This window comes from Gekko japonicus, unplaced genomic scaffold (genome assembly GCF_001447785.1).
Source record: "Gekko japonicus isolate JY-2015 unplaced genomic scaffold, Gekko_japonicus_V1.1 scaffold384, whole genome shotgun sequence".
In the NCBI taxonomy this organism is placed as follows: domain Eukaryota; kingdom Metazoa; phylum Chordata; class Lepidosauria; order Squamata; family Gekkonidae; genus Gekko; species Gekko japonicus.
The window spans coordinates 482,809-510,778 of NW_015175980.1; the positions used below are offsets into that span (position 1 = coordinate 482,809).

Here is a 27,970-nt window from a genome sequence, read left to right on the forward strand (position 1 = left end):
AACGTGCCTTTAGAACCAAAGACTCCGTCAAGTTGAATCAGCTGCACAACACCATTAAGGCCATTAAGGCAGTAGATTTTTCCTCACCAGGCGCAAACCCGAAGTTTTCTCCTTCTTTCCCTGCACTTTCAGAACTCGCTAAAACTGGGGAAAGGAGGAGAAAACTTCGGGTATGCTCCAGGTGAGGAAAAATCTACTGCGGAAAATTTCACATAAAGCACATATTTTAAAACGTCAATGCAGGCAATTGCACTACTGTGGGAAAAGTCAGAGTTCACCATCCAAAGCAGCCATTTTCTCCAGCAGAGCTGATCATCTGGTCATCTGGGGATCAATTGTAATAGGTTGGCAACCCCAAATTATATCTTGGGCTGGGACCCCTGCAGGCAGCTTCCGGAAACAATGAACGGAACAGGGAGAATCACAGCCTCATTTGAATCCTGGGTGACTTGAATGTAAGGCTGCGGTCACTCTGAATTATCCACTTTCAGTGCACTTTCCAACTGGATTTCACTGTGTGAACTGGCAAAATCCAGCTGGAAAGGTGCACTGAAAGTGGATTGTTTAGTGTGTGTGACCGCAGCCTAAATGAATTTAAAATATCTCAGGTAGCAGGTGTTAGCAAGTCCAACTGCTTGCCATTCTCTGATTTCTTCCCATTCCCAACCCCAGGGTCTACAGAAGTTAAATTCCTAAATAGGGAATGGGTGTGTTTGAGCTTTGCTACGCATGTATATGGGTTGCCAACCTCTGGGGCAACCTGGAGATCTTCTGCAATTACAACTGATTTCTGACCTACAGAGATCAGTTCCCCTGGAGAAACTGGCTGCTTCGGAGAGTAAACTGGGTGGTATGATATATCCCACTGAGGTCCTTCCTCACCCCAAACCCTGCCCTCCCCAGGGTCCATCCCCCAAATCTCCAGGAATTTTTCACCAAGAATTGGTAACCCTAGTGTGCATGCAGGCCAAGGCCCCATGGTATGTACAACCTGGTCTTTCATGCACTACAGCTGTGGAGGTCCACTTTGAAAAACTGATAGAGCTTTGTAGGACCGTTACATCTTTCAAGCATCCAGAAACAATTAAAACACTCTTGGCTTAAAAGCCAATCAACAGTGAATTGGCTGTTGCAGGTTAAGCCAATGTGGTGTAGTGGTTGGAGTGTCTGACTAGGATGCAAGAGTCCCAGCTTCAAGTCTGACATTATAAAGCTTGCTGAGTGTCCTTAGGCCCGCCAGACATTCTCTCAGCCTGCCTTGCAGAGTTATTGTGAAGATAAAAAGGAGGAGTACACTACTCTGAGCTCCTTGTAAGAAAGCCAGGGTAGAGTGCCCGTAACAGTAATAAAAATAAAGATGCACATTCAAGGTTGGAGTACCATTAAGTCAGGGACTAACTTTGTTGCCTGCCACAAATGGTCCAAGTCATGATAGGAATGAGGTGTCTGTCAGCACGTAAGGTTGCCAACTCTGGGGAATTTCCCTGGAGATTTGGGGGCAGAGCAGGCCCGTAGCCACAGTGGGGCATTTGGGGGCAGCCCCACCACCCACCAGCCCTGCCCCACCATCTGATGATGCTAGACACCCCCACCCCCAGCGCACCTAGCCCCGCAGTGGGGCAAGGCTGGGGAAAGAAAGGGAAGCTGCCCTGCAGCTTTTGGTCAGTTTCATCCCTGCCAATCAGTTGTTAAACCTAATAGCTGTTTCTCCAGAATGAAACTTAGCAGAAGGGGCAGGTAGCTGTTATGTCTTAACCTAATAAAGACATGAGTGAGCTTATACACAGTTCTATATTAAAAGAGCATCGCAAGGATTGAACTAAAGGGCCAATCAGAGAAGTCTTGGCTTTAATGGGAACCACTCTTATTGGTTCCAAGCTCCGTGTTCCTATTGGTTGTTATCTATTTGTTGGGTGTGGTTTGGCCCGCTCAAATCGTATATAAGTCAGCCTTGTTCTATGTAGTTTTGTCTAGTGTTGTTATGTGCTGAATAAAATGAAATCACTTTGTTTAAGAGCTGCCTCGATTTCAGTTCATAATACTGACGACGAGGATGCAGTGGGTAGGCAGCCCCACAGAACCATAAGAGCAATCACTTACTGGGCAAGGAATTGTCACCTTGGACCTGAGAGCGAGTCACGACGGACGCCTTGGTCCCAAGTGATGCCAGTGAGCCAGCGCCGCTGCCACCATTGCTGCCGCTGCTGCAGCAGAACGAGTCTACCATGGCCACCATGGGCCAGTTTGAGCCATTCAACGCAAGCACCGAGGACTCGGACACCTTTATCTCCTGGTTCGAATTCTACGCTACCGCATCTAAAGTTACCGATCCTGAGGTAAAAAAGGCAACGTTCCTGAGTGTTTGCGGGAAGGACATATTTGATGTGGCCCGGACACTAGTAGCGCCTGCTGAACAACAACCACGTTACCTGAAATCACGAAGAAACTGTGTGACCACTTCACGCCACAACCCTCTGAAATTGCTTGCAGGCACGCCTTCTACACGTGCGACCAGGCCAAGGGTGAGTCCATTGCTGAGTACGTAGCAGCGTTCCGGAAGACAGCTAGGCAATGCAACTTTACTGACTTAAGTGACCAACTTCGAGACAGGCTAGTTTGTGGCCTACAAAACGAGAAGCTACAGAGGCGGCTGTTCACCAAGAAAGAACTCACGTTCCAGGTAGCTTATGAAGAAGCAGCAGCAGCCGAAGCTGCAGATCAGTCTACCCGTGAGGTACAGCAATCCAGAACACCTCCAGAGTCCCACAAACTACAGCTGGTCCACCAGGATAGCATGGAAGACAGTGACAGCGAGGATGACGGTGTCCATCAAACAAGATCAGATAGCTGCAGAAGCTACCGCCAGCAGCCGGCCCCCAAATTGAACTGTGCCAGTTGTGGGGACAGTCACGAGCGTCGTAGTTGCCATTTCCGAGAGGCCCAGTGCCATGAATGCGGTAAAACGGGACACCTCGCCAGAGTGTGCCGCTCATCAAAGAAGTAACCATGCGCTTCTCTGAACAGGCTCCATCCTCCATCTAAGTACACACCCAGAAAGGCGGAGTGTCACACTACCTACCAGAGTCTGTATCACTCGTCCGTGGCACGGACTCAAGTGAAGACCAAGGGAAAGATAAGAGTAAAACGGGACACCTCGCCAGAGTGTGCTGCTCATCAAAGAAGTCACCATGCGCTTCTCTGAACAGGCTCCATCCTCCGTCTAAGTACACACCCAGAAAGGCGGAGTGTCACACTACCTACCAGAGTCTGTATCGCTCGTCCGTGGCATGGACTCAAGTGAAGACCAAGGGAAAGCTAAGAGAGACAGCTGTATTTTTTAAAAATAATATATTTATTAGGTTTTCAAGATAATATATAGTTATAACATAGCTTGTAAACAAGACCATCATCAGAAATACATATATAGACTGGAAACATTTTTTACAGCAACCTAGCCAAGCAAAAAAAAATTATATATTCCTTAAATTCCGCCCAGTTACCTATTACTAACTGAGTACAAACAACTAATGCTGGCACATTATTACATTTTCATTTGTTGATCTTTAGTTTTTACTCATATTACTTATACAGTTTTTCATATCTATTCAAGCAATTAATTTAGCACACTGCCATATATAATTATCTAAAGTCAACAATTATTCAAGGCAGCTATTGAATACATTACAAGCACCGCCCCCTAGAGTTGGGTTCAACTAGCTTTCGAGCAAGAGAAACCTTTACCTTTAGCTTTAACTTTGGATAGCCCAGGCCAGCCCAACCTCCTTGGATCTTGGTTGCTAAGCAGGGTCAGACCTAGTTAGTACTTGGATGGGAGACACCCCAGGAAATTCTAGGGTCACTGGGCAGAACCAGGCAATGGCAAATCCCCTCTGTCTCTTCCAGGGCTTTTTTTGTAGAATAAATCCAACAGGAACTCATTAGCATAATAGGCCACACCCAGCAGCAGAAACTTATTAGCATATTAGGCCACACCCTCTGACTGCACCACTCATTAGCATATTAGGGCGCATTCCCATGTTACCAAAAGTGTGGTCATCCAGCCACACCCACCTTTTGCTTCTTATTCTGTTTACCTTGTTTGTTGTCAAAACCCAGGGCTTTTTGTTGTTGCAGGAACTCCTTTGCATATTAGGCCACACACCACTAGCCAATTCTAATGTGTTTCTGCTGTTGGGTGTGGCCTGTTATGCTAATGAGCTCCTGCTGGGCGTGGCCAACTTGGGAGCCTGCCGGAACTCCGTTCCTGTGCGTTCCTGCCCAAAAATAGCCCTGGTTTCCCTCGAAACCCCTACACAATTGCCATAACGTCTACTGTGACTTGATAGCACTTCACACCCACCACCACCAATGCTCCCTCTAAGCTGTGGAGTCTTGTGAGCAAAAATTCTACTTTGTGAGCTACTGGCATTAAAGCTGTGAGCCAGCCATTTGGCTACTGCATAAATTAGTTTGCTCTGGAGCCATCCTTTCTGAGCAAAGACAAAAATGTGTGAGCCGGAGGCTAAAAAACTGTGAGCCAGCTCACACTAACTCAGCTTAGAGGGAACACTGACCACCACTGTACATAGGAGTGGACTTCCTGCAGTGCAATCCTAAACACATTTACTCAGAAATCAGTTCCACCGAACTCTGTGGGGATTACCCACTCCTGTGTGTTTAGAATTGCAAATTTAGGCCCTCTGGATTGAATTTGCGACTGAACCTGAAGAAATTTGTTTTTGTGAATAACTGTAGTAAAAATAACAATTAAAAACTCTTATGCATACAGTGATGTTGAATGGCTTTTGTTGTTGTTGGTGATTTAGGCTGGCCCCTTTATTTTCCTCTCTAAGACAGGCAGAAAGCCAACCAGTTGTAGCCTCTGTGTCTTGCCCTACACACCCTTTGAACTTTTGCCCATCCTTCAGCAGTTTGAAGGCCCAGCCCTGACAGGAAATAAGAGGGCCATAATTTTGGGTCCTCCCATCACACTGTAGTCCTTCTTATATTTTCTTGTGTCATATGAGGTTTTTATTATTTTTTTCTTTTAAATTGGACATTATTTGTAATACAGGATTTTTAGAAAGCGTTAAGGAGTGTGGTATCTTGGGTACGTTATGCTTTTGAGTTGTTCTGTTATGAAATATAATGAAATCTCAAGCTATATGACACCTGGTCTCAAAAAAGGCGGGAAGGTGACAGAGGGAGATGATCCCCCCTCCTCCCCCCGCTACACACACGCTTCTGGACCAGGCTCGTAGCACAAAGATGGCGGACTTTCCTCGGAGCGACTCGGTCGCGAAAACGTCCGAGAAGGGCTCTGTCAGACGAAGACTACCGAGCGGCGGAAGTTGCCGAACGTTAAGGAGCCGAGCCGAAAGCGCTAATTGTACTGGGTTCGACGTTTTTTAAAAAAAAGGTTTCCTCGAACTTTGCCGAGTATTTCCGAGAGCTGAGGGAAAACCGAAGGCGGTGCCGGGTTTTCCCGAAATTCGACACCTAGGTTTACAGCCAAAAGGAAAGGAGGGGAAAGGAGGAGGGGAAGCCGAAGACCGAAAGCCGGACAAACGCCACACCTGGAACCAGGGCGGCTGGGCGGCGGCAAGCCATCGAGCTCGTCCGAGTATTCCCGAGCGCGGTGGGAGGAGACTCCGAAGCCGAGCCGACTCTTTCCGAAGCCCCTCGGGCTGGAGTTAAAGCGAGGCCAGTCCCAACCTTGCGATCCCAAAGCACCGTCCGGGAGCGAGCGCGAGGCCGGATGTGAGTGGAGCGGCCACTTCCTGTTTCCGTACTCCTCGCGCTTTGGGTGGTGGCCGTTGCCTCGTCGGGGATAACCGTTTGTTTTCTCCCCCCTCCCTCAGGTTTTGAAAAAAAAGAAAAAAGCAGCAGCGGAGGCGGCCGGGACACCCCCTTCCCCACCTTTCTCTCCTTTCTCGTCAGGGAATTTCGCGGAGGCTCCTCGGCCCACCCAGGAAAGCAACAGGAGGAGGCCCCGAGGACCGGCACGAAGCAGCAGCGGCCGCCGCCCCGATGCAGGCCATCAAGTGTGTGGTGGTGGGAGACGGGTAAGGCAGGCCTGCGACGCCCCCCCGTCCCATGCCTCCCCCAGCGCCGGGAGCGAGGCTTCCCCCTCCCCGTAATTGGGGTTAGTAAATAGAGCTTGGTTAAGTTTCTTAAGGGAGGCTGGTGCCTGGCCTACCTCGCAAGGCTGTCGTGGAGGGAAGCCCGCTAAATTTCTTTGGGGGGGAGGGGGGTGGTTAAAGGAAGGAGCGTGGGTAAACTAAAATTTAAAAACCCAGTCCTTTGGTCGGCTGATTGTCTGGCCGTTACCTTATGCTACGCCAGGGTTTTTCTAAGGCGTTTTGCTCTTTATTTAGAAGATTTATATAATCTTTCTTCCCCCCCCCCGCCTTTCTCTTGACAGCTAATAAGGTGGGTAGCAACAGTAACTGCAGTCCAAAAACGGTAATCTGTTCCTGCAGTTAAGAATACAGCATTATATCAGATAGGATAGATACCAGGTGTGTACCCTTCATGGTATACCATAAGTTACTTTAGATAGCGCTTCATTTTTGGCGCAACGGACTAACTGTACAGGCTTACTCCAGTGTAAATTAGTAGATTGTGGGTGAATTTCTTCATTTTTGCTGCAGTGGATGAGCTCTGCAGACCTACTCCAGTGTAAATCACTGGATTTTTAAAAATCGACTTAGATCACTGCAAGTCTGTGTAGGATTGCCTTGCAACCTGGTTACTGTCTCTGGAATTGCACTATGGAAGTATAAAGTAGATTACTCTCTTATCTTGAATTCCTTGGAGGTAAAGCAATAGCAATGCAGCTGAGGGAGGTGGACTAAAGTTTTTTTTTTAAGTTGTGAATATCTATGTTTAGTAGGCAATGCAAAATGGTTTTGTGTAATGGTTTTTTGCATGGTGCAGTTTGGTGTAGTGGTTAAGTGCACAGACTCTAATCTGCGAGAGCTGGGTTTGATTCCCCACTCCTCCACTCGCAGCTGCTAGATGAGCTTGGGCAAGCCATAGTTCTGTCAGAGCTGTTCTTGAAAGAGCAGTCATCGAAAGAGCTCTCTGAGCCCCACCTACTTCACAGAGTGTCTGTTGTGGGGAAGGGAAAGGAGTTTGTAAGCCACTCTGAGACTCTTGAGTGAAGGGTGGGGTATAAATCCAATCTCCTCCTCCTCTTCGTCCGGTGTTTTAAAGTGACTGGAAGCCCTTTGGGGATAGGCTTATTAGTTTTTAGGAGGTTGGTGTTTGGAAGGTGTGTTATTTCTGTTCTGTAAACCTACTTGGGTTTGTTTTGAGTAAAGAAAAGCAATGTAGAAATATGCATTTTTATAAACAAATATTACGTAGATAGTAGGTCCATACCCTCTCAATTAAAACCCTCCCCTCAGGTAAACAGGTAGTATTTCTCCTCACCCTCCCACACAAGCAGTTAGATCACTGATTCTGTTCTGTTTCAGTTTGGTCTCCCCAGTTTGCTTACTCTGTGCATTTATATTTGTTTAATATTCCTGTGACCTTCTGTTTGTTTTTATTTTATTTACAAAATTTATATCCCTCTTTTCTGCCTTTACAATGGCTGCCAAGGTGGCCAACAATTTAAAACATACAAGATAAATTATTCTGAGATTATTGAACAGCATCAAACTGTTATAAAGTGTTAAATAGTTCAGTTATGGAAGCCCCATTTTGTGGAAGGTTAATTTATAATTAAGTTAGGCTTTACTGTGTGGGAGTTTACTCCCAAATGGATGCATGTTTGGTTGTATCCCAAATCTCTAAGACCTGCCACTGTTCCAGTGTTGGTTTTTATTTTCTTCCCCCTGCCCAAGTTCTGAATTGATCCCAATATTTGGTTCCTTTCTTCGACACAGAGTGCCTGATAATTCCTGAAAAGCTGTCTTATACACACCCTGCCTATATATTGCTGAGAAGAACATAGGATACTTCTTAATGTTGGGACCATTGTTGTTACAAGGGCAATCCCAGCCCTCAAGGTTCACCTAGCAAGTGGTCTTGTTGGGGGTAGCCTCCAGCTATTTAGTATAATGCTCCGGGTTTCTGTCTCTTGGTTCACTCACACCAAAGGTAAGGACATGGGTAGGGATGGGCAACACATAAATTTCCAGTGGTGGTGAAGATGCGGAAACAAACCTGGTGTGTTCGCTGCTGGCCAAGTCAGCCCAAGACCTGGCAGTTTATAGTCTGGAGAGACTGGGCAATCAGCCATTCTTGCCCAGCTTATCAAGGGTTGAACTAATTCATATAGATTCTGATAACGTACAGAGTAGATAGAGCCATTTAATCAGATGGGATGGTACTTTCAAAATGAGGCAATTAGCATAGGGGCTTCATGTTTGTTGTTGACAACAGGAGACTCTTGTGGCTTTGGCAGAGAATCTGTGCTCCATTTTGCGGTTAACAAAGGAAAGTCACTTCCTGAAGCTGGGGAGAAGTTGTTCAAGGCTGCAGTACTAAGCATATATTAGGAACAAAGTCCCACTGGACTTCGTGTGATTTGCAGTCCAATCCTAAATACCTTTACTAGGAAGTAGGTGTTGCCTTCTTGGGCCCCTTGGGGTGAGTTCAGTCAGCAATCTAAATAAATGGGTCATAGTAAAATTTTTATTCCAGACTCCTTGGAATTGTGCATGTTTTGGCAGTGGATAACTGTCTTCTCAGTTAATATAGCTGGATACAGTCTGTTTGTATGCAGTTGGGACTTGAAAGTTATCAGGTAGTTCTGTTTGTTTCTGAAGGCTCCTTAGAGGCTTTTCTTGGCTTCTTATATCTTCAGGAATATAGTGACATTTAAGAGCTGAAAGGACCACTTAATGCCTGGAAGTGGGAACTTCCCCCTTTTGTATAGGATAACAATTCCCATGCTTAAACATTGCCATCCTATCGTGTAGCCATTTGGTAACAGTGCCTAGACATTTGAAACTTTTTAGCTCTGTGTGTGGCTTACATGTAAGTTTGATTCTAGCTGCCAAGTATTTGAAATATTTCCCCCCAGCCCTAATTTCGTTGACTCCTGCTGAATGGTTTGGGACAAGGGGAGACTAGCAGAGCTTCTCTGAGAGGAAGAACTTGTAATCCCCACAGAATGTAGCCCCTTCTGCTGTTAAGCTTTCCAAGCATGTTCTGCCAGTTGCCTTGGTTACCCATGTGCAAGGGCTTTGGAGGGATCTGGTACTAAAGAGAGTATATATATTTCTGATTATTTGCTGAACAGTGTCCCATTGGTGGGGAAAATTTGGGATGGCTGCTCTTATTTAATACTGCAAACCAAAACGACTGTGAAGGCTTGTATCATGTTACAAGACCTCAGTGGGGCTGTGGTGTGTTGCATCTCCAGTGCTCTGTGAGTCAGGAGTGTATGCATTGTTTTTGCTCTCAGTGCTACAGTGAGTCAGAGAGCAGCACTTTGTTTTCCTCAGTGGCACCTATTCCCTTATGTGGCAGAAGGTAGAAGGGCGCTTTGGAAAACCACTCTGGAATGAAGGGATAAGCCTTCTGGTTTAAATCTAGCTTGTTCTTATCTGTGTGGTCCCATGTGGACTCCCCCCCCCCCCCCCCAAATTGGTCACTATGAAGTGTGACAAAACTTTAGGAATAGGCAATTATATTGATATGTGCCAGATTGCCTTACATGATGGTGATGTTTTTGTAGTGTAATATAGTCATTCTGTAAGTAAGTCTGATTGTGTTCCATTGTGTATATTTCCCCATCTTCTGGCTTCAATTATCTCAAAAATGTGTGTGTTGCATTTACTCTCCAACTTTTTTTCCCTGTGCTCAATGAACAAGCTTTGATGGGCCATTGTCATTATCTGAGCATCACTTTTTTTCTATCTGCTACATGTCACAGATCAGGGAGCATTGCAGGCCATCTGTAAAACAAGTCTGATTTTATGCAGCTAGATTTTTTTAAAGGAGAAACAAATATCCCTGTGTTGTCTAACTGAGCACCAGAACAAATGTGTGTAGTTTCTCTGAGAACTACAAAAATAGCTCCAGAATCCGTCTCGGCCGTCTCTGGTGCGTGGTTGAGGCATCACGTTACTGAGACTTGTTTATAAGTTCTCTGGAGGTTTGATTTAGACCAAAACTGTTCAAATTAATTTTGAGCAGGGTCAAATTACATAATGAACAAACATGTTTAATAGTACAAGTCATATGATAGGCACATTTCAAGTAACTCCAAGATAATTGACGAAAATATAAGTTGTAAAATAATCAGTGTATGTGTACAGTAGTATTTTATGATGTTAGGAATGTTAATGATGATTCTCACATTTTTATCCCATCTTTCCTCCAAGGAGCTCAGGATGATACACATCTTCCCTGCCCCCACCATATGATCCTGTGAGGTAGGCTAGGATGAGGGAGAGAGACAGACAGAGTAGCCCAAGGTCATCCTAGTGAGAATTATGGCTGAGGGAGTTGAACCGAGAACTCCTTGGTCCTAATATGACCTTCTAACTGTTAGACAATCCCAAAACCATTTTAAGTGGGTATGTTTTATAGCAAGGATGATATGACTTAAATCCAGTTATTTTTACAGTTAGTAATTGTGTTGCTAAAAGGGTGTATTATTCAGAGCTGGTAGGGTTAAAACAATGCCTTGCCTTACCTAATGACTCCCAGGCTTTCAGTAGGTCTTTTACATTTTTAATAAGAGAAAGTTGCTAGCAATTTCTCTAGAGAAATTTCCCTTCCTATACTTGGAATGAGTAGTTATGAATGCTGTTTTTCCCCTTTAGTTGAGTAACTGTACAGAGGGCTTTCTGATTTGTAAGGCACAGAGCCAACAGGCTGAGAAGGCAGGAAGCCTGGGGTGGGGGAATTCTGTAGTGGAGGCATCTGGGGCTTGTTTATTCTTGTTGGCATTTCCTTGTTAGTGTTAGTGGACCTGCCTGACTTGTGCAATGTGGGCACTGGGGAGGCACCTCTCTTTCTCCTTTTGTGCTTGACTTGCTATCTTCTGGGATTTCTTTCCCAGACTGCTTTTGGGTGGCCTCTGCAGACTTGGGGCTGGGGAGAACTGTAGGCAGGGAAATGTTGGTAGTTCAGGTAGCTTAGTAGAAGAGATGTGAATAGACAAACCTGCAGCATTTGGTGTTAATCCTGTTCTGATAGGGAGCTCTCTTATCTCTGATCATCAGCCCAAGCTCCCTGTGAGGCAGCTTCCCCTGGGAAGGCTTCTGTTCTCCAGGGATTCCAAGGTGCAGCCATACCTGGTAGCACTTGATTTCTTTGCAGATGTTCCTTATGTTTGGTGCCTAGCTAGTGACTAATCTTCAAAGTGCTTTGCAGACAGTGATCACAGTATAGCCGGGACACAATTAGCTCATTGGGAGGGTTAGGTAAACAAAAGAGACTCTTGGAGCCTGGATTACAAGTTGAATGTTCCTTGTAGTTGTGACTGTAAATGGTTAGCCAGTCTTCTGACGTACCTGCATGGTTCCTCATTCTTTAGCTGATGCTGACACTGTTTAAAACCCCCCCCAAAAAACTTTCCACAGCTCCCCCAAAGGGTGTAGGTTCATATTATTCAGCATTTTCAGATGAGTTTCTTATATATTTGTAACCGTTCACATTGAGCAAAGTAGAAAAATTCTGTATCTTCATATCAACTTGGTGAGGAAGGCTGGATTGAAAGGTAGAATCTTGACTATTACCACTGAAGGAAGGCCAGTTTATTTGTTTGTGGAAACGGAAAATAAAATGTTAAAAAACAAACAATAAAAGAACCAAAACAAATCCATTTAGAATTCAAACTGTTCCAAATAAAAGGTTCATCTTTCTAATTTAACAATTATTATCTTTAACTAGCATTTCCCCCTTCCTAATTTATCTTCTTCATTTTCAGCCAGTCATATATTTTTTCCCATCTCTTCCAAAAAACTTCCTCTGGCTTATTCTGTAGTTATAGTCAACTTGTCCATTTCAGCTATCTCAAGTATCTTGTTTTTGAGTTCTCTTATCGAAGGTATATTTTTTGATTTCCATCACCTTGCTATCAATATTCTGGCTGTGGTTAGGAAATATGTAATTATTTGTGTATGGGGGTTTTTTTGGTCCGGAATCATGTTAAGTAACCATATTTCTGGTATTAAATTGATATTGATTTTTTAAAACATCAAGAAATATTTTAGCAATTTTTCCCCAAAATTTCTGGATTTTGTCACACCTCCACCATATGTGGAGGTACATTCCTACATTTTTTCCACATCTTCAACAGAAGTTGGACGCCTTTGGAAAACACTTTGCTACCTTAGCAGGGGTCCAATGCCACCTATAGAACATTTTATATATGTTTTCCTTATATGGGGTAGCCCTCATAAATTTTAATGAATTCCATGTTTTAGTCCATTGTTCTGCCTAGGTCAAAATTTTTATCTGGTATTTTATCAGTTTTAAGCTTTTATTCAGTCTCAGAGAAGATTATATTTTTGCTAGCCGATGCCAATGCTGATGTATCCCATAGAATGGCTTTATTTGCCTTGACTGCAAGGAAAATACGGGCCAACGCTGCTCCTAGCTAATACTGATTTTAGTGGGTATGTTGTGAATTAATTAACTGTTCATAACCTCGGTTTTAACTGTTAATAACCTCGGTTTTAACTGTTCATAACCTCGGTTTTATGGATTTATAATGTTGGACTGTATCTTATTTTATACAATTTTTGTGTTTTATTGTGCTCTTCTCTGTCTGTGGTTTGTAATGGCCTATGGCTAAATACAATAAAATCTTCTCTCTCTATTGGGTGCCCAATCTCTTTTATCCAAGCTAACATTGGCATTTTTATAATTTCTTCTTGTAAAAAGTCCTCTATTAACATGGTGTAGAGTTTCTGTATAAGCTTATCACTGGAAGATAACCAGATTTTGTCAAATTCATTTAAACTAGTGAAGACTCCTATTTTTTAATCTTCATTATACTGTGATTTTAATACATTTTTTCCCCACCGGGATAATTTTATGTTATGTTTCACTAAAGTCTCATCCAAATTCAGTTCAGCTTGTTTATTTAATAATTTACCGTAGCTATCATTAATTTTCCCTACTTTAAGTGAGGGTTTAGCAAATGCCTCTATCGGAGATATCTATACTGGTATTTTAGTATAGTTTTTATATTTTATTATGTTCCACACTTTAATGAGAGAGCTTCTAATTATATGTGTATGGAAATTAGAGTGTATTTTATCCTTCCCGTACCATGCCATTACTAAATCTGAACCTTCTAATGCTAATGTTCTAAGGTCTTCTAGCACTGCCCATTCTTTGACCCATACCATTAAAGCTGCTAAATAATACAATTGCCAATTGGGCAGTGCAAAACCTCCTCTCTTTTTGCTGTCCTGAAGGTATTTAGTTTTTATTCTCGGTTTTTTAGACTGCCAAATGAAGTTATTTATAATTTTCTCCCAGTCTTTAAAATACTTATAGTTTTTAAGTATTGGTAAATTCTGTGCCAGAAAAAGGAATCTTGGCAGGATATTCATTTTAACTGTCGCAATCCTGCCCAATAAAGAAAGATGTATTTTCTCCCAATGTTTTAAATCCCCTTTTATGTCTTTTAATTGTTGTAGATATCTTCATATAACGCCGATGACTTGTTTGAAATCCATATTCCTAAGTATTTCGCTTTTTCCACAATTTCAATTTTTGATATCTCTTTTATTCCTTGTATCATTTCCTGTGGGCAATTTTTAGCCAAAATTTTAGTCTATTGAGCATTAATTCTAAAGCCTGCCAAGTTCCCAAATTCCTGAATATCTTCTAGTAGATACTTTAAAGAGTATTCTGGATCTTCTAATATAACAATCACGTCATCTGCAAAAGCTTGCAGTTTAAAAATTTCACCTCTTACTTTCAAACCTCTTATCATTTCATTATTCCTTATCCTTTCAGCTAAAGATTCAATAGTAAAAATAAACAGTATGGGAGATAGGGGACAACCCTGTCTAGTGTCTTTTTGGATGGGGATATTCTGAGTGTGTTCCCCATTAACCAGAATTTTGGCATTTTGGGTATTATATATAGACATTATCATAGTAAGGAAGTTGTTCCTGCATTCCCAGACCTTAAATTTTTTAAACATGTAATTACAATTAATATTATCGAACGCTTTTTCTGCATCTAATAGAGTTAATATCATTGGTTTCCCCGGATGAAGTTCATAATATTTTAACACATTGATTATATTTCTAATATTATTTTGTATTCTTCTTTTAGGTAGAAATCCTGATTGGTCTTTATGTATTATGTAAATTAATACCTTTTTCAATCTGTTAGCCAAAATTTTTGCGAATAATTTGTAGTCTGTATTTAATGAGATTCCGAATTGGGTTTATGTATCAGAGTTATTATAGCTTCATTCCATGAGGTGGGAATTTTATTTGATTTAGGAATATTTTGTATTAACTCTTTAAATGGGTCTAGAATCTGATCTTCAAATATTTGGTAAAACTCTGTGGGAATACCATCTGAGCCTGGGGTTTTTCGTTTTGTCCCATTTTGTATTGCTTCTGTTATTTCAAAAGGTGTAATCGGATTGTTTAATATTGCTATTTGTTCTTTGTTAAATTTACCCTTTTCCCATTTATCTTGATAATCTTGTACATCCAGTTTTTGATACAGGCATTTATAAACATTTTCTACTATTTCTTTAATATCTTCTTGTGAGGACTTCTCCTCTCCTTTCTCATTTTTTAGTGATTTGATTATTCTTTTCTCTGTCTTTTTTCAATTTGTATGCCAGCCACCTCGTGGGCTTATTAGCATTTTCAAATTAATACAATTTAGTAGTTTCTATTTTTTTTGCTACCTCCTGAGTTAAGAGTAGGTTAAGTTGATGTTGCAACTTATTTAGTTTGAGTCTGATATTCTTTGAATCCCTCTTATTATTTTTTATCTTATTTTCTTCCTCTTGTATTTTTAGTTTCAATATATCATATTTTCTGTTATTTTGTTTCTTTTTCCATGCACTCTGATTAATCCACCAACCTCTTATATAGGCCTTAAAGGCATCCCAGATTACTTCTACGGGGGTTTCCTTAGAAGTATTAATCTTGAAATCTTGAAAAACTCTTTTATTATATTTTTGGTTTTATCTATTATCTCCTTATCTTTTAAGATATCTAAATTCATTGTCCACCTAGGTTTCCTACATGTGTTTTTTAGAGATAACATGATTGGGTTATGATCCGCAAAGGTTGATGGTAAAATTTCTGTTTCTTCTATATTTTTTATAAGTGAAGTCGATATCCATGCCATATCGATCCTAGACCACGTTTTGTGTCGAGCAGAGAAAAAGGTGAAATCCTTTTCATCTATGTTTTTTATCCTCCATATGTCAACCAATGAGAACTCTTCAGCTAAATGAAGAAATGTCTTTGTTCATATATTGCTTGTATTTTTAATTTTTGTTTTATGAGTTTTCCTGTCTATTAGTGGGTCATAAACTGCGTTATAATCTCTTATCACACACACATCTTCAAACGACGTATTAATTAACTTCTCTTGTATCTGGCTAAAAAATTTAGCTTGCTTTTGATTGGGTGCATATATATTTATTATTAGAATTCTCTTCCCTTGTCTAACAATTGAGACTGCTATTCCCCTTGAAGGAAGGTCAGTTTGAACATGCCGATCTAGTATGCAGTTGTACAGCCTTTACCAGATTGCGCCACATCAGACTGCAAGAGGTTAACATTATATTTGAAGATTACTTATTAAGCTCCTTCCCCATAGAAAACAAGTGTTATCAGGGCTAAGGCTAGGCTATGAACCCTTCCCCCCCGACCTGCTAGCTTTCTGGGGTATGGAGCTTTTTGAGCATTTAAATCATGTATGTTGGTGCTAGGGGGCTGGATCTGCTTGGTGGCCTATATTAGGTCCAAAAATTGGGTTTAGATATCCAGTGAGGAGTATGAAGCTTTTTTTGATTGATCGCTTCTGAAGTGCATTAAATACTGATGGATCAGTCTTCCTGCAAATGGCAGAAGGTGCTCTTGCGTGTTCTGTGTGGATGGTTTCTTATCTGGACGTCTTTCTTTCCTCTTCACAGTGCTGTAGGTAAAACATGCCTACTCATCAGTTACACAACCAATGCATTTCCTGGAGAATACATACCCACTGTGTAAGTGCTAATTTTTTTTTTCTAGCACTCTTTGGTGTGTGACGGACCGCACAATTCTTGACTTCGTTGTTGAGCAGGGGTTTGGGATTGGCTGGGGCTCTTCCTGCTCTCCCCCCCCCCAAGCACTCGGTCTCCTGCCTTTTATTGTCGGCCATAAATCTTTTATCAACAAAGTTGAACTGCATAGGAGGCAGCTTAAATGATGAAGTGGGTGGTACCAAATTGTACCTTTAGTTTCCTTTTAGAGCCTTTTATGTGAGTGTTTGAGAAACTCAAATTGAAAGCCCTCCTGAGCATGCAGAGCTAGTTGCATGGCGTTCTAGCTCCTTGCTGTTGCTGGAGGTGTACCTCTAAAATATGTACCTAAAGAAATTTGCCTATAACAAACAACTTTTAAAATAAAAAAGTTACAAGCATTATGTGAAGGTGTGCCGGGGGTGGTTATTGGCTGCTGTTCTCTGTTGCTGTACATATAGCTGAGAACATTCTTAGTCCCCATGTGATCAGTATAGCGACCCTTATTTCAACACTGCTGTTCAGACGTGATAATTTTGCTCAGCCAGCAGGCAATTTTCCTGAATTTCTGGATGCAGTGCTTTGTGTACTGTGTGAGGTGTAGACAGAAGCACACAATTCACCAGGATTCCATGGTAGCATTACTGAAATTAATGGGAATTTTCCCAAGAGCAGAACCACCGTGTTGTACAGCTCCCATTTGCTTTATTTTGAGCCTCTCTTGTTCAACACATAGGTGAGAATCTCTTTGTCGAGTGAGATTCAAAGAGATTGAGGTTTATGCCAGCATACAGCACCAAAACTAGCTAGGGTTTATACACACTAACTTCTCTTTCTCCCTTGTAGTTTCGATAACTATTCTGCCAATGTGATGGTTGATGGCAAGCCAGTCAACCTGGGCTTATGGGATACAGCTGGACAAGAGGATTATGACCGACTGCGCCCGCTCTCCTATCCACAGACAGTAAGCTTTTGTCATGCAAGACTTCTGCGTGTTTGCCTTTATTTGTGGCTTTTAATTGCAGGCTTGTAGAAGGTGGGGGGGTCCAAAGAAAAGTCCTGTGTGCTGGTTCAGACCCTCAAGGCTACGTAGGAACAAAGGGTGACCTCTGTGTTCCCAATTGCAGGGCTAGTAGCACTGGTGTGAGTGGCATTCCAAAAGAGCAGTTGTTGAGCAAAACGTCCACAGTAATTGGTGCCTTCCTTCCTATCTTGCTGTAGCCGAGTTTCACAAATGATGATCTCACACAGCCAGCCTAGCCTGCAGTCCCTTCCATATTCAGATGGCAGTGCAGAATCATCACATTTGAACAAACAGGGCAGCCTCTGTGAGCTTCCTTTCGGACACGGTGATCACGCGCTGCCAGCCAGTGTGAGAGTAACCACCTATTTGGCTGTGCGGGATTGTCGTGCCTGAAGCTGCTGTCCTGACATTCACAATTGTGCTTTGTACTCTTGCAAGACTCCAGTTGGGACTCGTGCAGGCAAAGCGCCCAGTGGATTGTATCTAAATCTCTAACTCTTAATTTGCCAGTGCTGTAATTGCCAACTTCCCTAAGCGCGACAGCTTTCTGCCTCCTTGCTGCCATAATCACTGTGCTTGTGTTACGTTTTTAACATGCAAAGGTGTTCTAAATCTCTCTGGCTTCCCTATCCTGTGGAGCTGTTCATTTGCTGCTTCGAAAATGAGTGCTTTCCTCAGGGATGCTATTAAGTCTTGACTGAGCAGGTTTTGAAAGTTCCAGGTTAGTCATTTGCACTGGACCACAGAGGCTCAATGCCTTGTCCAAATAGTTCCTGGCAGCTGATGCCAAGGAATGCTCATGTGAACACAGGCCCAGAATTTACCAGAGTTCCGTCATGATTAAATGATAAACTGAGGATGCAGAACAGTTTCATCAGCAAGTGGAGCCCTGCTCAAAGCAGCCTTTGTTAGCCTTGCTGTTCAGGCACAGTCTGACACTATCATCGCTAAGCACTCGACAGCGCTCATCTTTCATTGGGTAGCAGCGATGAATTGTGGCAGAGGGGCTCATTTAAATGACAATGCTGGGCAGGGCCAAAACAAGTTCATTTGAAGGACTTTGGAGGGGATGAAATTGATCGGCACTCTCCGTGCATGCAGCTAGTTGAATAGTTTCGTGTTGCCCTTTGGCCATGCTGGGAGATTGGGGGTGGTAGTGGTGGTGATGCAGCTTAACTGTTCAGAACAGAATTTTCTGACGGGATGTGTTAGGTAGGCTAACTGCTCCAAGCTAGTCATTTTTGTAAGTTTGCTTAAGGTTCATGATATAAAGCCCATTTCCTCATTCATGCTCAGTTCAGTCCTGTGGGATTGGTAGGTCACACTTCATTCCATTTAACTCCAGAATGTAGAGTCCAGTCTACAAAAGAGTAGGTGGGATAGAGCAGGGGTCACAGGGGGAGTGGGGGGGTGGTGGAAGGTAGGTGTGAATTTCCTGCTTTGTGCAGGGGGTTGGACTAGATGGCCCTTGAGGTCCCTTCCAGCTCTGTTTCAGAGAAAGGGAACAAAGTTCTATTCTATTCCACATTATTTTAGTTCTGTGATTGTTCCTGGCTTTGCTCAGGAGTCACTTAGATTTCCAGTTCTGGGAACTCTATTTCATCTCCTAATATATGTAAAACCACAGAACTCCCCCCCCCCAATTTTGGGCCTGACACCAAGCAGCTGACAATGACCTGTCCTTGGCTATTTTACCGCTTCCAAGAGAAGTGCCAGAAGAGCCAGAAAAGAAACCAAAAAAAGGGGGACGTTTTGTTCCAAGAGAGACTCTAGAGTGAGAGTGACTCATTTGGGGCAACCACCAAGTGATGAGGAAAACACACACCTCCGAACTGCGGTGGAGTTGCTATGCTAAGCCCTACTGAAAAGCTGCCAGAGGCTGCTGTAGGCGTCCCTCCTGTTCCGAGCTCCAGCTGCTGGCCTGCCCTTCAGCCAAAAACAGATCCAAAGAGGAGTCCTCTAGTGGCAAAACAGAGCAGGGAACAGGTCGCTCTTCAAGCATCAGAGTCACTGGAGAGGCTAAGATATGATGAAAGAGACCGAAGCTGCTTCTCTTCTGTTTTGCAGTTAAGATATTCAGAGGTGTGTCTGTCACTTTCAGAAAAGAGCATTGTGACCCTTTGGGCCAGATGGGATGGAGCAGGCGGCTTATGCGCTTCTGAATTTCGGCAAAGTTTTGCACTTTTGTTGTGCAGCAGTGCATTGGATAGAAACTTCTGTGACTGCCCTAGTCCATCGATTTTGCTCTGTTCTTAGTGCTGCTAGTTGGAAAATCTCCCATAACTTCCATGGAGTTCACTGTTAGTGGGCTTAAAGCTTGGAGCCAGGCTGCAGTCAAATGAATTTCACAGTGCAAAGCATTCCTAGGATTGTGCCGCTATGGAATGCAGATAGGAGCTGGGTGCATATACCCAAAGGCTTCCTTGCACAGAACTGCCTGAAAACAAGGAGCCCCAGGAAATGATTCTAGCTACAGCTGCTCTCCTTGAGAAGCTAGATATGTGCAGACAGGGGGTTGTTGTGCAGTCTTGAAGGGGAGGCCTGTACCACATGAATCACTTGAATAGACAGGTCTGAAGAGCAAAGAGCTTATGTTGTTCCCTCGAAGTCGCTTGTAACTTTAACTGAAGTTGTTTCATGCTGTTACTAGGTTGAAGGAGCGAATGGTAAGGATTTAACTCCCAGGGTGAAACAGCAACCTATATGCGTATGTAAAACTTTCCACCATTAAGCTCCAAGCTCTCTCCTCTTTTCCCCGCTTCCGCTCCTGCAGCCCTAAACTGGTGCCCTGTTGATTGCCTTCTGGGGCTGAGCAGTCCTGAAGATGCTGCTTAAAAGCCAACTATATTCTGGCAGTCGGTAGCTGTTATGTCAGTCCAGACTCTTACTGGACAAACCCTAAACATTCCAGGTAGAGCCTTTGTTCTCCTGTTTGGGATAGGTGACAGAGATTGGTTGAGAAGCCTGGGAGCTCGCAGCTTCACCATGCTGTTGCATGTGTACTGTTCTTTGCAAGTGCTTTGCTGTGGCGGTGTCGAGCTGGTGACCTAACGGAAGGCCTAGAGCTGCAAACAATCAACTAACATCCCAATGCTCCTCTGATTCTCATAATGAGAGAACAGTTGGGTGGGGGGGCTAGAGCAGAAATTGTGCGTTTTCCTATCAGATGACACAGACGAACATCTTTTGCAAGGCTCTGGAGATGTGTGGGAGTGGAATGGCAAGTGTTTGTGGCTTTGGCTTGAGTTAAACTACTGTTTTAGCACCTCAGACTAGCAATGCTGGCAGATAACAACCCAGGAATAAGGGACTCTAAACCATGCTTTTATGCTGGCATTTGCAGACAAGCAAAGTAGATCAAATGTTCTGAAATGGAGTGTCAGAACCTTTCTGGTTAAAATGATCTGAAAGAACTTTAAAGCAGCAAGTTGAATTTGGTCAACTATGTGGAACAAGTGAGGAGGTACAGCAGTCCCTGGTACTTTGTCAAGCTACAGGTGAGGAGTCGCATGTCTGAACATTGTCCAAAGGGGGGAAAGCCACCAGGCATAGAAAGCTAGAAGTGTGTCCCTGTAAACAGTAACTTCCTATACCTGGTGGGTGTTTCTCCGTTTTGTTTTTTAATATATGGGAGCATTCAGTCATGTGACTTTCCCCTACCTCTAGTCCAACGACAGCCTAACCATCTTACCTGCCTGTTTGTGTAGACCTGGTTGGGGGCTGGATGCTCACTTTGAGCTGGGCATAGTTTTAGGTAAATTTCCCAGTGGCTTGTCTTCTGTGATTGCTCTCACCTGTTCTGTCTCTCCCCCCCCCTCCTTGAAACCAAGAGTGCCTTTCTTTTAGCCCAAGCCCCCAAAGAGTACCAGAGTGCTCTTCTGGTATAAGAAGAAGGGGGATGGGGTTGGTGACTGGGCATGGAGGCATCAGTTGAGCCTCACCGAGTTTGAAGGAGCAACACTTTTTTGCATAATGGTGAAGATGGGATGTGCCCTTAAATTAAGTGAAGAATCCCAGTGTGCCCAGCTAGGAAGTAAATCCTGTTTGAACACAATGGGACTTCCAAGTAAGTGGGTTTAGAGGTGAGCTCTGTGAAGAGTGCTGTGGAATACCATTGGTGTACTGGAATTCAAAGACCGTCATGTTAAACAGCTATGTTTTCCAGGTAACACCTCTTAGCACCGCCAGACAATGCTCTACGTGCTGTGTACAGTACGTAGTTGGGTAGGGTAAGTGGGTTCCTCCCATTTTCTGGTGGCCCATCTTGAACTCCAAAGAGGGGAGGTTTTGTAGAAGGCTCCCATTTTGCCTTTTATGTTATCCATTGGTAACTGGAAGTCTCCACCGGTGGAGCTCAAAGCCTGGTTATATAGAAAAAGTATTAAACCCAGAAAGTAACTGCTGGAGACTGAGCTGCTTAAAATGCTGTTTTGCAGGATGTGTTCTTAATTTGCTTCTCCCTTGTGAGCCCTGCATCCTTTGAAAATGTCCGCGCAAAGGTAAGTGGAAACAAGGTGTCTTTTTATTAGGATGCCTTTTGTGAATTTTGAACTGTACTTACAACGGCAAACAATTTTTTAAAAGTCCATGGGTGAAGCAAAATGTTTACCTTTTGGAAAAGGAAACTCCCGTGTAAACTTTCTTGTCTGGTGTTCTGAAATATACACTGTTGGGAATACATTTGTTGCAAACTTGCGCCCTTTGAAAAGTAATAACTTGCTGAAAAAATACAAAAACTTTTTTCCAAGATAGATGTTGGGGTGCCACATGTTGATCGTTTAGGCTACTCTGCCATTTTTTCTCCATAAAATCTTGAGCCCCCCTCCCTCCCCGAGGAACTGCTAGTAAATTCTGCCATTTTATTCTAATTTTGGCACTGTGAAAGCCAATGACAAGTGTCATGCTGGTTGCAGTAGAACTGGTGGCTCTTCAGGATATTCAGAGAATACAGGGCTGCTCTTATATTATTATGCACATCCCAAAGGAAATACAGTGTTGGAGTTATCTGGAAGTGTAAAAACCAGACGAATGAGCAGAGTAACCTCCTTTCAGCACCTCCAAGCGCCCTGCAGACTCAGACTCACCCAACTGCTTGAGCACTCAAGCCAAACTGAGAACTAGGAGGTAATCTGGAGGCAGGGCTCTTTGGGGCCTAGAAAGATGCTTCCTGTTAGCTGCATCCTTTCCCCAGCTGTTCAGCAACACTGGGGGCTCCTGCGCAGCACTCCTTTTGCAGTGGGCTCTGCAAGGGTGGGGAGGGGGGAACTGAGGGGTCTCTGCCTCCTGGCTGAGCACTGGCGATCCAACAGCCATAGAGCCGAGCCTTGAAAATTCTTCTGTTTCCTTCCGATGCTCTGGTAGCAGCAGAGGGGAAATGACTCATTCTCTGCAGTTGCTTCCTCCTTATGCATTGGATTAAAATCTGTGTGTGGTTACTGGCTCATGCCCAGTATCTCTCTGCAAACAATTAACATGGGGATTTTAAGCTTGTTGGACCCCCTTGAAGCTTGTGTTCCTCTGGTGTTGATGGGAGTTTCCAGTAGGCTGGATGTGCATCTCTATATTCTTGTTCATGCATTTGCTTCTTATTCCAGTGGTATCCTGAAGTGCGGCACCATTGCCCCAATACCCCCATCATACTTGTGGGCACCAAACTGGATCTCCGAGATGACAAAGACACCATTGAAAAACTGAAGGAGAAGAAACTGACTCCCATCACTTACCCACAAGGCCTTGCCATGGCCAAAGAGATTGGTATGGCTTCTCCTCCAGACCTCTTCATGCGAACCTGACCAAAACTCAGTCGGTGGGGCTGGGGTGTTTGGTTTTCCTCAGTGGTTTTCTCTGATCTGCCTGCTCCTCACACCTTGCTTGTGTTCCGCAGGTGCAGTGAAATACCTCGAATGCTCAGCACTTACACAGCGAGGCCTCAAGACAGTCTTTGACGAAGCCATCCGGGCAGTTCTCTGCCCCCCTCCCGTAAAGAAGAGGAAGAGAAAGTGCCTGCTGCTGTAATGTCACTGCTCCCCATCCTGCCCCCTCTCAGAACCTTTTGTGCTTTGCTCGGAACATTGGAGCATTCACACCAATGCCAAGTTCTTCTGTCTAAAAATTAGTTCTCTTCCATTACTTTTTTTTTGAACCAATCAATTTCATGTTCCCCTTTGTCTAAAGGGTTAGATTTCTTTTCTCCTTCTACTAAAGAGATCCTAAAAAAAGGTTAAACTTATATAAAAGCCTTATTTTTCCCCAAGTCCTCTTGCTCAGATTAATCACGTGTTGCCAAATTATCTGCTCATCTCTGTTGCATTACTGTGCTTTGTCTACAGAGCACAAAACCTGTTTTATATTAAAAAAGGCAAACAAGCACCTTTCAAGATAACTAATGTGTATTAGGAATTGCAAAACTTTATAGTCCTATTTTCTCCCGGATAATGAAATCATTAGGGCAAACGGCTGCTGTCTTAACACATTCATCCGACTGATGGTCATTGCATAGCATCTTCGGTCATGCCTGAGCAAATGCAATAACGGACAGCAGGCCAGAATTCCCTCTTCCGAAATACTTTCCTGCCTATTAAGGACTGATGCTCTTTGTGAAACTTCTTAACTTCCTTGACAGCAGTATATTGTGTGGGATGGCTGCATCGACCAAGAGAGGTTGCCCGACAGTATTTGGACTCCTGTGTACAGATCACTTTACACTACAAAATAGTTGAGCTGAATAGATTTTCTGTTGTGCAGGGGGGGAAACACACAGTAAAATGAAACCCTCATTGCAACTAAGCAGTAGCTGAGGGAGGCTGGTCTTTACTCATTTGCATTTCCCAGTAGGGCATTCATGTACTGCAATTTTAGATTGGTCATTATTCCCCCCCACACACACTGGTTTTTCACTAGTGGCTTTTTTCCTTGTAGATTCTCTTTCTATTGAGCAATATAACTTGTATTTTCAAAAAAAAATGATTATATTTGCTTTTTATTTTCGGTAGGTTAGAATGTTCAAGCATAGCCTTTTTTTTCTTTTTCTGCCCCAATATTATACATGCTTCTGAGGAGCTTTCTTTTAGTCTTTAAGTGACTTGGTGTAAAAATCACGTGCAGCAGCTTTACCAGTTCTAGTAATTTTTTTAATACTTTACCACCTTGATTACCTTTCTTAAATGTCACCATTTGCCAGGTATCCTGACACAGTAACCTTACTAATTCTGATGCTGTCCTTTTAACATCACCATGAATGCATACATCCTGTTTGATCTAGTAACAGTCACTGGGTCTGTGAGGTTCTGTAACCGAGTGCTAACAACGTTCTGTACATCTCAAACGCTGGCAGGAACACTACAATGAATTACAACCTTTCAACTACTAGAACAAAATATATATGGAGTTTGCAAGATTGTGAAGTTTTTACATTTGATCTTTTTGGTAATGCGATTTAGCAGTATGTTTTGCATGTATGACTTAATAAATTCTTGAATCATTTTGGTGCTGAAGCTTGAATTTGTGAGAAATTGTTCACTGTGTATATAGGAATTGGACTGTTTCATCTGTCAGGCTGTGGCAAAAAGCAGCATGATAACCTTGTGGAAAGTTTCTGAACTAGTTAAAGTAACCTCATGGCACCAATATAACGGTGGGCCATTGCCACAAGCCAGCAGACTCCTGTGGACCAATGGGAGTCGTTCCTCCCTTGCTGGGGCACTGCTGGAGGATGGTTGGTTGGGCTAAGTAGTGGATCAGGAAGGAGAAACGGCGGATCGCCAATTGTCAGAGAAGGTTACAATTAACCGTGCTGGATGGCAGCCGCCGCCTTTCCCCAGTTGTAGATGCTGTTGAAAGCAGTTCATTTCTGACTATGTCCCTTCTGTACATAAAAACATGCCGAAAAGGGTGTCACTTGTGACTGGACTGGATTGTACACAGTTTGGAGAAACATCATTCAAAAGCCTGAAAATTCTTCTGGGAAAAGTACCCATGTTGGGGGAAATGTAGCCAAGGTATCACAGCCTTTGCTTGCAGTGCTAGCATATGCACTGCCCACAGTACTTTTTCCTCCAGTGACTACAGTGAGCAGTCATATTTTCAACCCTTCTGGTTCACTTGTCCGGTAGGGACTTAACTGTGATTGTGAGATGGTGTGTCCCCCTCAGGAAGAGTGGAGAGATGGCTTGACACAAATCTGAAGACAGATTCTTCTCTGTTCTTTGTGGCTACTGAATTATAACAAAGTTCAAAAGTCTTTCCAGATGCTGAACTGATGAGGAGAGCTCGACAGCCTTACAAATATTTCCCACGAGCTCATACTGTTGGGTCAGACAAGGTAAATTCACAGCAGTCTTGTATACCTGTTCCACTGAGTGCTGTCAATCAGTATGTACGTTACAGGTTTCAGTTCCTGCAGGAACCAGTTTGCTCATTTAACTGATTCAATAATTTTAATGAGGATAAATGTAAAGATCTTCAACGTGGTCTCTGTGCTTCACACCCATGGGATCTAGTGCGCACGTGCTGGATCGATCGGCATTGTAGCAAGCTCTTTAATGGATTTTCGCACCCAGTCCCTTGGGCATGCGCAGAAACCCCACCGCGCATGCCCAGAGGGGTGGGTGCGGACATCCTGCCAGTTCCTTTCTTACCGCCGCGTTGGAAAGACCTCTTTGTCGGTCTGATCGGTTTAGTATTTTGCCTTTTTGCCTCACGGCTCTTTGGATTTTTTTCCTCAGTTCATTCCTTTTAATCGTTATTCTTTCAAAAACTTTTTAAAAACCCACAAACTTTATTTTCTGCTGACGGGGAGTTTGCCGATTTACCTCAGTCGGGCCTTTGGGCTACCTCCCCCCCTTTCTTCTTCACTTTGGTTTTTATGGAGAAGAAGTGGGGCTTTTTTAATAGGTGCAAGGGTTGCAGTAGTAAACTTGCTCCTCCTGACCGTCATACCCTTTGCATTCTTTGTCTCGGAGAGTCTCATCAACCCGAATCTTGTCGCCACTGTGCTCGGTTTTCAAACCAGACCCGAAGAAACTGAGCTGCGCGCCTTAAAGTGGCCTTGCTTGAATCGGCCCTACATTCTTCCTCAGCGATGGACGCTGAGAAACTATCTACCTCAACGGCTCCGGCATCGAGGCCTGCCTCCGATATCGGCCAACCAACACCGAAGCCTCCGGCATAGAAGACGCAATCCTCTGCTTCCACTCCGGTGAAAAAGAAGTCCAGGCCAAGTAAGGAAAAGTCCACAAAGAAGGCTCTTCCAAACCCCTTAAGGTGGCAAAAAAGGGGAAAGTAGCGGTGGCTGCACTGGGTGATGCCCCTAAAGTGCCTCCTGCTTTAATGACAGTATCGATATCGGAGGCCCAACCCCCTCCACTGATACCGACCATCCATGCCTTGGACTCCCCTGTTCACCAAATGGAGCGTCCTTACTCTGACATCGAAATGGGAGGGCTCCTAAGTCATCAAATGGATGCAGAGTCTTCTCCGTCTCCTTCCCCGTCATCGACGTCGATGGTATCGGAAGCTCCCGACATCGATCCACATCGGCACCGATATACTTCATGTGACACGCAGCGTCACCCTCCACGTCTGCACGGTCAATCTGTCGATATCGACGACCAAGATTATACGGGCTCCTCTCAAAGACAGGCTGCCGCTTTGTCTCCGAGACGTCCATGGTCCAGAAGTCGATCCCCGCGAGTCTTCTTACCCCCGCCACCACCTCTGTCTTGGGATCAACGACAGATAAGGTATCTGTATGGGGCTTATCCACCATCCTTGCCATGGTTGACTCCGGTGGGCTATTCTGACTGGGATCGATATTCATCCCACTCTGCTCATAGATCGAGATCGCCCTACAGGTTGAGACCTTCAGCATCTCTCTTTCGTTCTCCTGCAGACGATCCTTCCCAGCATAACTTGGAACACAGTTGTCCTCCCAACCCTCAGGTGGTCCAAACCCCAGTCGTTTCCACCCCTGTCGTTCCACCAAGACCTTTAACTGGTCAACAGGACACTCCTGTCCAAATGCCACACCAGGAATCCTCCGATTCAATGGAAGACAATTCCGATACCGAAGCATCTGAGGCTCACACCTCCCCTGATCATGTCTCCTAATCAAGCTGTTGCTGATGATTTGCCCATCTCCCCATCCAACAATCTCACGTCGTACACAGATCTTGTTAAAAGAATGGCCCATTCTCTAGGCCTCTCTGTCGTTCAGCAACACCCGCACGTGATGGGTGCGGTTTTTGACATCGTCCAGCTTGATACATCTTCCACTCTGGCATTACCCATGTCCACTGTCCTTTTGCAAGCTACAAAGGCACCATGGGAGAAACCTTTGTCAGCCCCCGTGTCGACAAGACGACTGGACCATATGTACAGAGTCCAAGAGACAAGGGCCGAATTCCTATTCTCCCATCCTCAACCAAACTCAATGGTTGTAACATCCTCCTCAAAATCTAAACAAGCACACTCTGCACCTTCAAACAGAAAGTAAAAAATTGGACGCCTTCGGCAGACGCTTCTACTCCACCGGAGCATTGGGTGTCAAAACCACTATCTGGCCTGGATGAGCAGGTATCAATATACTCTCTGGGAAAGGTTCTCCGAACTATTGACCCACCTCCCAGAAGACAAGCTTCAGGCAGCCAGAGTCATTCAAAGGGAGGGCATGGTGTTGGCAAAGCAGCAGATCAACACTTCAAAGCATGGCCTAGATGCATCTTCCAGGATGATGCCCTCTGCTATAGCACTGCGGAGGCATT

At 43.9% G+C, this 27,970-nt stretch overlaps 1 protein-coding gene across 2 annotated transcripts; it reads left to right on the forward strand.

Annotated features, from left to right (window-relative positions):
* The first annotated feature begins 5,771 nt into the window (after window positions 1-5,771).
* On the forward strand, window positions 5,772-24,223 carry RAC1 (ras-related C3 botulinum toxin substrate 1 (rho family, small GTP binding protein Rac1)). Of its 2 annotated transcripts, XM_015426223.1 has the most exons (7): window positions 5,772-6,065; window positions 16,100-16,171; window positions 17,033-17,150; window positions 19,861-19,917; window positions 21,647-21,709; window positions 22,805-22,964; window positions 23,095-24,223. In XM_015426223.1, exons 1-7 carry the CDS (start codon window positions 6,031-6,033, stop codon window positions 23,223-23,225), a joined length of 636 nt encoding a protein of 211 aa, XP_015281709.1. In that variant the 5' UTR covers window positions 5,772-6,030; the 3' UTR covers window positions 23,226-24,223. The 2 variants fall into 2 exon arrangements, with proteins under 2 accessions (XP_015281709.1, XP_015281710.1); XM_015426224.1 differs by lacking the exon at window positions 19,861-19,917.
* The last annotated feature ends 3,747 nt before the right edge of the window (window positions 24,224-27,970 follow it).